Genomic DNA, 13,744 nt, shown 5'->3' on the forward strand with positions numbered 1-13,744 from the left:
GTGAAATCACTAGTTATTGAATGTGTTTTGAATGATTAATTTAATAATAGCTGGTTTCAACAGATTTTGAAGCTACAATTTTGATAAATATTCATAAAAGCATTTAACATTTTTGGATTGTTGTTAATTAGGCATTCAGACTGAGTCTATTGATGTGTAATTTATTAGTGCTTGTAAATGTACATGAAGTCATGGTGAGACAGATGGTTTACCATAGAAATATACACACAATGTTTTTCCATTCAAGAACCAGAAATAGATGCACAGTTGGTTACACACCTCAGTTAGATAACATTGTGGTTTAGGGACCCTGTCTGAGAAATCTGATGTAACACAGCATTATTAAAACGCCTGTAGTGTGCAGGCATGACTCTGGCAAGAGTGAAACCACAGAAATTGTTTCTATTTCGATCTGACTCTTTAAATTTCATATACAGTAAATTACAGTGGCTGCAGACCTCAACTGAACCAGCATCAAATGTTACTCTGGACACACGCATCGGATTATATTTGCCACCATATCTTCCAAAGCTGTTCTCTGCAGTAACATGGCTCTTTGATGCTATAATTTTTAGATTATGTAATCATCTTCAGCTTTACCCATATTCTCACACTCCATAATTGAATGTATATAATTTACATAATTAAATTCATATGATTTATTTATTTATTTACTATCTGTGATGGAGTGCCTATACCCAGAGGTGGGAAGTAACGAAGTACAAATACTTTGTTACTCTACTTAAGTATATTTTTTTAGGTATCTGTACTTTATCTTTTTCTGACAACTTTTTTATTTATACTCCCTTCATTTTAACACAAATATCTGTACTTTCTATGCCTTTCATTTTTAAAACAGGCTCATTACTTTAGTTGTAATCAAGACAGAAATGGTGTAACAACATGAAACAAGAAGAAAACGGTGTGAGGTGAAAACAAAAAGGATGTAAAAGGTGTACCAAAACATAACAAGACAAAAATTATGTAAAAAAAAAATAAATAAATAAATACTTAACAAGATATAATGACAAATATTAAGTAATAAGCTGAAAATGACATTACATACCAATACAAAACATATGTAAAAGATGTAACAAGACAAGTAAGAAGCAACAAGATGAAAATGATGTAAAAAAAAAAAAAAAAAAAAAAACACAAAATGAAGCAACAATACATAACAAGGCAAAAACAACTTACCAGTCTTTTTTTACACAGCTAAATGTATTTCTGCTGAAGTACAGAATATGTGTACTCTCTACACCTACACCTACCTACACCTCTTCTGTTAGATATAGTAACCATATAGGTTGGTCACAAATAATGTTGAAATGACTTTGTCTGCCATAAGATTCACTTTGGACTTCCAGATGTTTCTGCCCAAGTATAATGATAATAATAATTGGTATGACAAAAAACCTGAGCAGAGGGAAAGTACCATGTTGCATTGTAACAAATACAACAGTACAGTAGACATTGATCTTGGCCCGTTGCCCACAATAAAGTTTCAGTTTTGGCCACCCGAGGGAAAAAAGTTTGGGAAACCCCGATTTAAACGATCCTTTTCACCACCACAGACCTGCAGAACTTCTTTTCTGAGGATGTGAGTCATGAGACTAAACCCTCTCCTGGCAGCTACCTGAACTCTGTCAGCTGAGGTCACTGCTCCCCTTAATCTGAGCACAGCAAGCCAAACCAGTCCAGGAGGGGGACAGGGCTTCCTCGCTCCCCTCATGATGTCACAACATCTGGTATAAACCCCACTCATGACATCACAGGAATCTGATTAAAAACCACTTCAAGTTCCCCGTTAAATGTCATGAAAGCATCACGGGGGCGGCTTTGAGTCATCTCATGACCTCAAACATACCACTTCAACTCAGCATCAAAAAGACACTTTTAACCCTCACGTCCCCAGAGTGTGTGACGTCACCCTCTCCCTTTGCTCCAGCTGGCAGGACTCCACTCCATAATTTACTGAGGACTTTAACCCTCCAAAAAATACAACCTTTCCTCTCTCTTTCTCTCCGGACAGCAGATTGAAGTCAGACTTATGTCATCGCGCTATAACTTTTTCCTCCCTCTCCCCTTTTGTGCGGGAGTTTTGTTTTGTTGTCGGAGTTCTTTTATTATGCAGTCTGAGTACTTTTGCGATTGTTGATTTTATTTATTTTCATTTTCCAAGCGCGTTTAAGGGCTGAAGTGAAGAGGAATATCGAGCCATTTAAAGATCTGGTAAGTTCTTTTCATCCTGAATTTTATGCGCAGACTTGGATCCAGTGGCGGTTAATTCAAGTTAAGTCGGCAAACTCACTTTCATGTTTTTGTTTGCAGAACGACGAGAAACAAAAGTTTGTGACATTCAATATTATTAGCTAGAGTTTATATACCAAGCTGGAGTTTGTGTTAAAATATGGTATTCATAAGTCTTTAATAAGGCTTTTACTAAAATTGTACGTTACTTTTATTTACAATATTCATTGATGTACTGGATAACCGCCAACAACAGGTATTTACCGCTGCAACGGTGTCGTGTGGATGTTAATCAAAAGTGTTTATTCACGTCAGGTGAAAGTGCTGTTTTTGTCACCTAAAGCAATTAGCCCAGTGTCTTAACTCACAGCCCTAATGTGTGTGTGTGTGTGTGTGTGTGTGTATCCTGCTGTAGATAATGAGCGTTATCTTAATGTAAATCTAAGGATGCGTGTTAGTTTTTATCTTGATTGCTTTGATCGTTGTGGGCTGGGCCGGCCCCCCTACAGGGATATTTAAATCCCTTCTGAGTAACCACGTGTACATGCAGTAACAGTAGCAGAAGGAGGGGAGATCGCTGACAGTACTGACTGGTCATGTTGTCAAAAGCCGCCCGATACTGTCGCGCGACAGAAGTTCTAATAAAACCACACGCGGAGTTGGCAAAGCGCGCGCCACCAAGCAGAGTCTGGGTTTAGCAAGACCCACGCTGCGTACCGTGTAATTTAATCCCCCTGCAGCATTGTCCCTTATCTGTGCCTATCCTTACTGCAAATTAGCAACTTTGTAGTTTTGCAGTTTACCAAGTGGTGGAGAGAAATATAGTTATACTGCTCTTTTTCTAACGTCAAACCAAATGCGTCAAACTTTAAGCTAACTGTACACCATGGCTCTTACGAGGTGAGTTTTCCCCCAAACTAGCAAAATGTTAACACGTAGCTTGTACGTTAACTAGCTAGCAAAGCTGCAAGCAAGCTAAAAGTGAAAATGTTTCTTTTTACATGCTATTTTTTTTTTTTTTTAATTTGGGGTATGCATTTAAATGGTGTTACTTAATTACATCGCAGTGTTATGGAGAAATTATGTTATTAGGTCTCCTTTAGCTTTTTTTTGCTATTATATTATTGCTGTCGCAGTTGGTGTTGGGCTCAAACAATCATAAATAATAGCAACAATAGACCTCTTCAATGGCAGACATATTGAAATAAATTACTAGCTGTAAACACAGGTGTTACCAATGATACTAATTAAAGTATGGTTTCCAGTTAATGTTGTAAAGGCTTTCAGTGAGCCAATGTGTACAACAGCAGCACCCTGACTCTGTTTGACCTGAGCTGAGAGTTAATTAGTATCATTGGTAACACCTGTGTTTACTCTACTATTTCATGTCAAAAAGGCTACTGTGAAAAAAGTCTATTAAATCCACAACAGTTCAAGCCAATTTGTAATATTCCCTCCATGGAAGGCCTATCGTAGCCATAAGGTTTTCAGTTTTAAATCCATATCAATTTTAAATTCATGTTTGCATAAATTAACACAGCTTACATATTTTATGGTAAATTGAATTTGAGTGACTTTTACTCTACACTTAATCACTGTCAAAGCTATAATGTGTAACATTTAAGCATTAAAATGTCTAAAGATGACTTGATATGTTGACTATGTGTCTAATGCTCAATATAACGTGAATAAAACATGACTGTTAACATGATTGTTGCCTCTTAGATAGATTTTTATCTACTTTTTTAACAGCAGCCATATTGATGTGAAATAATAGGGTAAATACAGGTGTTACCAATGATACTAATTAAGATCCCATTCCATTTAGTGTAGCACAGCCTTTCCATTGAGGCAATATGCGCAAAAGCAGCACCACTGAACTTTAAATAGTATCATTGCACCTGTGTTTATTTTGTGTCAAAATGGCTGCTGTCTATTAAAAAGTCTATGGTGGTTGATGACAATAGTAACAGTGATGATCCCACACTAGTTCACTGTGTCATTCAACATGTTTTGTAATTAACTCTTTAGAAACTAACGTTGTATTATTTTGGCTCTGCACTCTTAATATCTAGGTTGATTAACACATTTGTAACGAAAGCATACAAACAGAGAGGGAAGGACCTCTGTCCTCACTTATGAAACTATTTTGTACTCAATGCTTCACATCCATAGCTCTGGCTGAGACTACAACAGTAACATGCACACTGATGTCTAAACTTTAAAACAAGGACTTGTGAAAGAGATCCCCTGTTGCACAACTTACATGTTGTATCTTTAAGTCTCTTCTTGTTTTTACAAAGTTGCAGTTATGCTGATGGCTGTAAAGCAAAATATCCAAATATTATTGGCAGCAATTAATTGTTTGCAAATAAGACTAAATTTGTGACATTCCTGCCTTGAAAAGTCCTACCATAGCTATAAGGTTTCAAATTTTAAATCCTTTTCCATTTTAATCCATAATAATGCTGAAGCCCACTGAGTAATATTTGTGTAAATTAAATATTTTATGGTAAATTGAATTTAGGTGGCTCTTACACTCCACAGCATTGCTGTTAACATTTAAAAACATGTTCAGTACAGGCTGTGAAACCAGTCAATAGCAAAGAAACATTGGGTTTTCTCAGCACAATTCTCTTTATTGACGGTTGACTGGAGCGTGTGACCACAAGACAAAGAGGACTGTCCCTGGCATCAACTTGTCAACCCCCGTCTTTCATTCAGGGGGACGTAAGCCCCCCGTCCATGTGGGGTCTGCCATTAAAACACAGTATCTTCTCAAACTGCTCACGTAGGCCTGTGCGGCTATGGGCCAATTGGATACACGACACTGACAGCTGTGTTCGGAAACCAGACAGTATGCAGACAGCAATCAGGGGTATCAGATGCTATACGGCTAGTTATACCGACTGTTTAAGAACATGCAGGGTTATGAAGTGACATCTGACAAGATGATATCTGCTCAGTCTGCTGAGTACTAAATGTAGTAAAATAAACTATTGAGGTTTCAATTTTGCTTCATTTTTGTTTCTCAGTTAATCTTATTACCTTTGCTTTATATAATTCACACCACAGCATCAAGACACCATCTGATGTCCCATATGTAATTATAGGGCTTACCTGAATGCCATTTTTGATGCTGTGAAGCTTCAGTGAAAACTGCCTGCAAATATTAGCTGAGGCTTCATACTTCACTCAAATTTACAGTCATGATTGCTTTTTTGTAATTATGAGTCTAATGAGAGATAAAGACACCTCCAAAGTCTCAAAAGTAAACTTGATGAGGGATCAAGTGCTGATCAGTTGTGAGCACATAGGGAGTGTCACACCACCACATAGAGGATGTATTTGTGCACGCAGAGCAGAAATGCTCCATCACCTGGATGTTTTTCCACTTGCAGCCACTGTTCTGTGAACTTTATCACATGCATGAGCCTGTTTTTATACGCACCGGTTTTGAGACTAATTCTGTCTTCAAATGGGGTCGTGTTGTTTACCATGTTGAGTCCATAAAAATGCCCCTCTTGTGGTATTCACAACATTTGAAGTGAGTTTTGAGTTCACTAGTTTTGTATATGACTTCTCATGTTGTAACCATTAGCATTTAGCATTTTAGCATTAAGAATGTTTTATCTTACCCCTCTTTGTCTTTGCTGTTTCTGCACACTTCCAGACTGTGCCCAGGCTGCGCAGAAGCTGCCATGACTCCACAGGGTTCAGCTACGTTGCCCAGAATGTGGTGGACCGCCAGCCATCCGTCAGGGTAGTTGTGAAAGATGGACTTGATACTGAAAGTTACCACTTGGATTTTCCAAGGCCACCCGAGTGACCAAAAACATGATATAATAATTAAGTTATTCCCGGATGGCTCAGACTAGAAGACAAGTTGAACATTAAGCTAACTTTTTCCCAACGGCCTGCAGATTTAAGGTGATTGTTTTAATATCTAGAAAGACAAAGTCAACAGCAAAGACTGATCCAAGACAAGTTATCTACCTGCCAAACTATTTTTAGGACAAACATACAGCAAGTGCAGCCTCATATTCATGGGAGATTTTGTATCTGGTGCTGATTTTAAACTTCACTTTTCAATCTTAATAATATTTATCAGTGTTTTTTTGATATCCTTAATTAAAAGACAGAATAGGCATAAGACAGGACAGTCACCATGTCCAGGCCAAGGGCAGAGTCGGGTCCACCACCTGAGGACATTTATGAATTCTCCATGGATGGGGAGGAGGCTCAGTCTCTCAGCTTGCATAGGAAAATCTTAGAAAAAACGTCTCCTCTGAGCAAATACATTGAGACTGAACACCAGCAAGCAGGGCTCTTCTCTCTGTCTCCCTTCGATGCCTCCCTGGACGCAACTCTTGACGTCCAGAAAAAAAGGAGGAAGAAATGTGGTGCCTGCACACCCTGCCTCCGCAAAGAGAACTGTGGGACCTGCGCAAACTGTCTGAACCGCAAGATAGGCAAACAGATCTGCAAGCTGCGCAAATGTGAACAGCTGAAGAAGAGACGGAACGAGTGGGAGGTGAGTGAAGTGCAGATATGTTTATTGTCTGATAATATTACAGTTATTGTACTGTTATTGTAAGATTTTTGGAGTTGCACAGTCTCAAAGGGAAACTTTGAAATGTATGGCACAAAAAGCATCCAATTCAAAAATATCAGTAAACAAGGCTGTTGGCAACATACTGCGTAACTCAGCAACCATGCAACCATTCTCAATGCCTGCTTATGACTGTCTCATGGGAGCATTTAGCAGAAAGAAGGGAACCAGTCTGGACAAGTGACTTATTACTAGGGCAATTATGATATCAGTACTAACACCACTACCTTTGAAGTACTTAGTACTTTATATGATACCTTTTTTCTACTTCATTCATGTGAATGAAAGCATTTCTAAAATAATCCTTTATTTTATGCAATTATTTTGTAGTAAGCCATATTTTCAAACATTTTGGTAGCATCTTGGCACTCTGAATTGTCAACTATACCATGTTAAACTTAAGCAAACCGCAGACAGGTGGGTTGTAGCTGCTACATTAGTGAGCCAGTCACACCTTGCATTAAACTGAATGCTTGTGCTGATAGGCTGCAATCAAAGCCATATAAATAGTGACTTTTTCTAGATCTGGGTACAAAAAGGATCAAATGCAGGTATCATTTGACAGTTTTGATACTACTTGCTACTAGGTTATTTCGGTTGATATCTCAAAGGCAAACTATGCAGACACAAAAATAACACCTAATAATCCCGTACCTACTTATTTTCTTATTATTTTGCTGTGCTCAGGATGATTAACCAAGTCAACATCATCAGTATTTTCCGTCCTGAGAATGAGACTCAACAATCAACTATCTTTCTGGTGCATTTATAAACTGCAACTGACAAATCCTGCTTATCCTACCTTTAACATTAAAAGTACTGATAGCCTTCTCCACTGATTCTCAAGTTAACAAAGTTTGGTCTTACGTCTATGTATTCATCAGTGACTTATAAATGTCGAGAAAAATCCCAAATGCTTGTAAATAGATGGTAAATGCACTTATATACTTATGTATAGCGTATTTGTAGCTGACTGACTACTCTGAGCTCTTTCACAATTACTCATCACCCACACGCATGTACAGTCTCACACACACATAATCACACACTAGTATGAGTGTACTGACAGGTCATGTTCACAGTACACACTAGTTTTTCAAAGTCACTGAGGTTTTCTGAACTTATATAGAGGTTTTCAGCCAAAGTGAGATATTATTTCAGCCTTTATTTACCATTTAAATCAAACTCACATTATTCTGTTACACACTCATACTTGGGATTTTCTCAGTAGAAGCATGCTGCTCAGCTCTTACCTAGAGCCGTTCTGTCTCAAGATACTTGAGCACAAGACTAGAAGAGAGCATGGAGTGTATCCATCCTCCTACTTTCTGCAGTACTTTTATTACAGACCATTACAGGCAACACTGCATTTTGTTTGTGATATCCATTCAGACACCATTGTAGCTGCTGGTGCTACCATTGGAATTCCTTTTCTGTCAAGTCTAGACCTGCATCTCCTCAGGCTGGGTTCAGAGGGCTAGTCAGCTGCACGTGCCATAAATGCAAGGTGTATTAATGTTATGCACTTGCCCAAATATCAAATGACACACACTAGAGTGTGAATAGATGGGGCACTTGCAACAATCAATTCCATAACTCCAATTTCTAAATTTACATCTAAAGTTGAATATGTTACTCTCCTCATGCCAGTTCCACTAATGTCTCAGCTTCTGCTTGTGAACATTAACTACTGTTTAACAGAGCCAGAAGTGTTGGAAGTGATTGTCCTGCCAACTCAAATATATTCAATGAGCACACTTCATACAATGATGCAATGTTGTGTGCTTTACAAACACGATTTAATGATTAGAGATTATACCAAAACTACTAAAACAGCATGTTAAAAATTATACTGTTAAAAGCTTCTTTGACAGAAAATTGCTACATTTGTAAAAGATGGCATGAAGGCAACATGGTTTTAGTGATTTGTTTTGAATAGTTAGTCTAATAGTTTGCAGTGGAAATGTTTGTGTCTGTTGATGGAATTGCCTGGCAACAAATGTCAAAACACTTGTGTTTTATTAAACTGAATGGTGTTTCTTTCAGAGCTGAAACAATTTGTCAGTTAATCAGAAAGGCACACCCACTTGTCTACCTGAGATGTAGTTAATGCAGTTAATAAATAGACTGTATGAGTATGCTGGTCATGTGTGTGTGTTTAGTGAGGACATAACCACTAATCATCATGGTTAAAGATGTTGTCATGAAAATATTTGTCATTTGACTTTTCATTAATATAAACCAGTGAAAAAGTTAGGAGACTGTGAGTGGACAGTGTGTCCTTGCATGGCTGAGAGACTGTGAGAGCTACCAAACAGCAGCAGTGGAGAATTCCTGCAGTTGCCTGGGCTTTGTCCTTTGACCTCTGAGGCCTCGAATGAGGGTGGGGGTTAACCTTAGGCATTTTCTATTTGTGTGTGTGTGGGTGTGTGAAGAAAGAGAAAGAGTGAATGTTTTGAAAGTGTGCACTTGTGTGTTAATGGAAGTGTGTGTGTGTGTGTGTGTGTGTGTGTGTGTGTGTGTGTGTGTGTGTGTGTGTGTGTGTGTGTGTGTGTGTGTGTTCGGCTGTGTGTTTGTACATGCATCAGCATCTTAAACGGGGGATGGGTTGTGAAGTCAAAGTGGAGGACAGGAAGATGCAGCTAATGGTCAGCAGTATTGGAAGAGGAGAAACAGGAAAATCCAGACTAGGCTTCTAAAGCATGACTAAGAAACACACTTACTGCTCCCTGAAGTTTTAGCAAATGGCAAAATAAGCACATTGTCACTTTGTCTGTTACCAGCATTGTCATACTAACCAACAGTCTCACACAACATGACAAAACAGGATTTCATATTTCTGTTTTAATGTCAGGGACTAATAGAGCAGGAGTTGTTAGGCTATATGACTTTAATAGGGTTGTGCCAGGTTTTAGGGTTAATATTATTAACAATATTTTTGCAATCTTTTCGTATTGAAACTTATGTGCCATATAATATATACAAAGCACAGCTAATTCCATACTAAAAAATATCTGTATTCTTTAGTTATTTACTATCTTGCGAGGACTTTTCAAAGCCTGGGAAACAGAATCTTGCTAATGTGACACAACACAAACATGCTAATGCTAATGTTTCTCATGAAATAAAAGATAACTAATAACAAAATATAATAATCTTGTGTGAAATCTGATCATCAATTCATTTTAAAGGCTTCTCATATCAAAGTAGTATTGATCAAGTAAACACAAGGATCAGAATATGGTCATTAGACTGCATCTTGTCCATTAGTGTTTGGAGTATAGCATCGTCTGGGTGATGGCCAAGTTTGTAATAAAAGGCCAGTAACTGCTTGGCTTGCCATTGAATTCAAGTGGCAAAATCAGAAGTTGCTGAAGTTTTTTCTACTGTTGTTTTGACATATGCAGCATGCACTATAAAAATAGTATTTACACCAAGACACTTAAACAAATAAATAGCCTATATAACACCTCCCCTCCTCTCAGTGTATCCAGAGGTGTAGATCAGTGGTGTAGATGACTTTGCAGACAAGGACAAGACATGTTGGTGTTGAATAGAGACAAACTTGAGAGCAGAAGGCACAAGGTTGGTTAATTCACAATCAGGAAATCAGTTTCCATCAGCATTATTGAAGCCTGTCCCGTGCTAAAGTGGCAACAACATTATTTGTGTTTTCCTGCAAACGGGAATAGTTACAGGAACACAATTCAGTATTAAATAAAAAAACATTATCTTATTATTGCCATATTATTATTAGATTATTTGAGCTATTGTCACTATTTGGTGGCCGAACACATACAAAGAGACACTTAAAGGTCTGAAACATGCCTCTTGTGCACTGGAAGAACTCTTCTTACTCTCTCACATAATAATCAGATAGTATCACAATAAGAAATATCTGACAACATCAGAATCATTGAACATATTCTTGTACACTTTTCCAAACAGTGGACATCACAGTTTGACATTTTTGGATTGGATGTCTTTGGCACATGATTTCAGCAGCTGAGAGGAAAACGGGCATGTTGAAAGAGGTTTCCTAATTGTAACCCTTGTTTTTGCAGGCTCTATTGTTGTTGAGGGTTAATAAAAGTTTACAGCACTATATTTCGAAACCCCTGACCTCAGAGGGAATTCTACTCCCATTCAACCAAACCCTTTTTTTAGGGACAGTGGGATACTTGTTATTGCTATTTCAAGCTTGCTATGGCTTGTTCAGATTTAGTGCAAACCTGGTGACTCAAAGTAGGGGCCTCCAGGAGGTTTAAAAAGATATAATTTAATTTGAAAAAAAATGTAAATAGTTTAATCTTTATGTAAATTGATTTAAAATATACAACATATAGGAATCTTATATGCTGGTACATCTTTCTAATTGCCTGCCAGTCAAAAAAATCATCCATCACATCATAGGCTGTCAGTGTTGAACTGGACTGCCACCTGCAGCCTGCCAGTGCTAAAAGGAAAAGTACCTGAGAAGCAGACCAACAGACTAGCTGACAAAAGCTCGGCTGCAAAAAATCTACAAGAACTCCTGGCTAAGTAAAACTGCCAGGTATGATGCAGTATACATAAAGTCAAGCTTTACTACTGCATGCAAGAATGGCTACAGGTGCCCCAAATTTATTCTCTGCTCAGAGACCTTGAGTGTTTCAAACCATCTCAACAGCATTGCTTAAAACAAAAGCAGAAGAGGCCAAAAAACAGTCGAATTTGGGTTTTTAACCAAGTCTTGCAAAAGTCCCAGCTAATGCTATCCGGAGGGCCTCGGCATGGAATAGTTTGTGACTTCAGAAAAGGACAGAAGGTTAGGTGATTTGGATTTGTGTAGGTTCCTCAAAAGGCTTAATCCACACAAGACATCTGGACCCTATGGCATCTCTTGCTGAGCTCTCAAGGTGTGTGCAGATCAGCTGGCAGATGTCTTCTCAGACATAGCTCAAGTCTGTAGTCCCCACATGTTTTCTAAGTCTACCATAAAAGACCCAAATCATCTGCCTGAACGATTGCTGCTCAGTAGCACTCACCTTCACCATCGTGTACTGTTTTGAGCAGCTAGTGAAAATCTTCACCCCACCCCCACCTATATATATATATATATATATATATATATATATATATATATATATATATATATATATGTATATGTATAAAGAACCTAAAGCCTCCCTGTGGTTTCACCCTGTCTCTTACATTGTCATTACTGATATCAGATAGTCAGTATTGTTACAGAACAAACTATTAGCCGTCAAAGATCTTCACTAGTCTTGTATTTCTACTGACAGTGGTGAGTGTAGTGAGTTGAAGCATCAGTAGCTGTGCAGTAGTTCTCCATAAACAGCTATTAACCAAGTGTCCATCCATACATCAATCAATATCCCTCCCCCGCCATCCCTCCATCAACGCCCTCTGACCTCCGTATGGATGTAACAGCTGAGTCCCTTATTGCCTGGCAACCACATCCTCCATCTTCTCCCGTGACAAGTGCTCTGCAGCTCACTGCTGAGAATATGGACAGCACAGCTTTAACCTCTGACTGTTCAGAGTATACACTACTATCCAATATCATATGATCTCTTAGCACGGTTAAGCATTTCAGCAGATTAAATATGAACAAGACATATGCATTTAGCTTATAAAAATTGACATTCACATAACCTTTTCGTACTCAATAGCAAATTTGAGATACCACACTGTCAGTAATTTGCTTGATGTGCCATGCAGTCATCTTTGCAACCACACCCCTTGAAACAAGTGAATGTAATTATTCATGTGGTTAACAGAAGTATGTACAGTGCTTTTGTCAGTATAAATAATAGGACTAGCTTAATAATACCATTAAACAGACAAATTAATCTAACGTTGCATTCTGTGCCTCTGGTGGTCTCTTTTCCCACTGTGGGAAGTCGTTCTTCTGACTTTGGTGTGTTCATGAGTGTGGATGCTACAAAGGGTATAGGGTAGTGCTGCTCTCGTGTTTGTTATAACATCTGGATGTTGGGTTGGCCAAGACTAGCATCCCACTGAAATTCATGTTGACATCCAAGTATGCTGAAACAGTTTGAAGCTTTATATTGCAAAGTGATTTTGTCCTAAACTTGTTGCTGCACTGATATATTCCATAAAACTATTAATTAATTAAATATTGTTTTATCTGACTTTTTACAAGATGTAATGCTAATGAATAACTTTTGTAGCTGATCTACTAACTAATCTGTAAAATAACAGTTACAACCTAAAACCATATTACAAATTACTCATGAGCAAAAAATTGATACGCAGTGCATGGATTAATAACAAGTTACCAACCAAACATTTACTTTCTTCTTCCGTGTTTCTTTATATATGACATAAACAGACAACAGCCCTGCAGGCTGTGTACCAAAATTTTCACTCACTTTCTGAGTGAGTTGTTCTGACTTGAGGGGGTATTCATTTACATTTTCCCTGTCAGGAGCTCATTTATCTGATTCTGCACACACCACATGAATTCAGAATTCAAACTACCTTTGCAACCTCATCTCTCTCTGTCCATCTACCCACAACCAATTGCACATTTTTACAACACGCTATCAAAGTGGCTGTAATGAAACACTCTCCCCTGTGTCTGTGTGTCATGAGTGCGTTTGAAAATGAAGGTAGCAGGAAGAGGTGTTTGTGTTACAAGTTTGCAGGTCTGGTGAGGCCATCTTGTTAAATGTGAGTAGACAACAGCGACAGATGGGATGCTTGTGAATGAACTGTGATTGAATGAACGCATGTGTACGTTGGGATTGTGACGCTGTGTAGGACTAGATTGGATTTGTGTCTGTCAGTGTCTCTCTATCAGTGCCAGGTGTCCATTAAAGAGTGAAGGAGGAGGGAAAGTTTGATATATGCCAG

General features: G+C 38.2%; 1 protein-coding gene across 2 annotated transcripts in view; it reads left to right on the forward strand.

The window, feature by feature from the left end:
* The first annotated feature begins 6,234 nt into the window (after positions 1-6,234).
* The window catches only part of tet3 (tet methylcytosine dioxygenase 3), a 44,686-nt gene continuing 37,176 nt past the window's right edge, over positions 6,235-13,744 (forward strand). For both annotated transcript variants that reach the window (XM_084729107.1, XM_084729108.1), the window contains exon 1: positions 6,235-6,784. In XM_084729107.1, the coding sequence (XP_084585233.1) occupies positions 6,419-6,784 (366 nt within the window). In that variant the 5' untranslated portion in view covers positions 6,235-6,418. The remainder of the gene's footprint in view (positions 6,785-13,744) is intronic.

This window comes from Lutjanus erythropterus, chromosome 10 (assembly GCF_056507025.1).
Source record: "Lutjanus erythropterus isolate fLutEry1 chromosome 10, fLutEry1.hap2, whole genome shotgun sequence".
NCBI classification, from domain to species: domain Eukaryota; kingdom Metazoa; phylum Chordata; class Actinopteri; order Lutjaniformes; family Lutjanidae; genus Lutjanus; species Lutjanus erythropterus.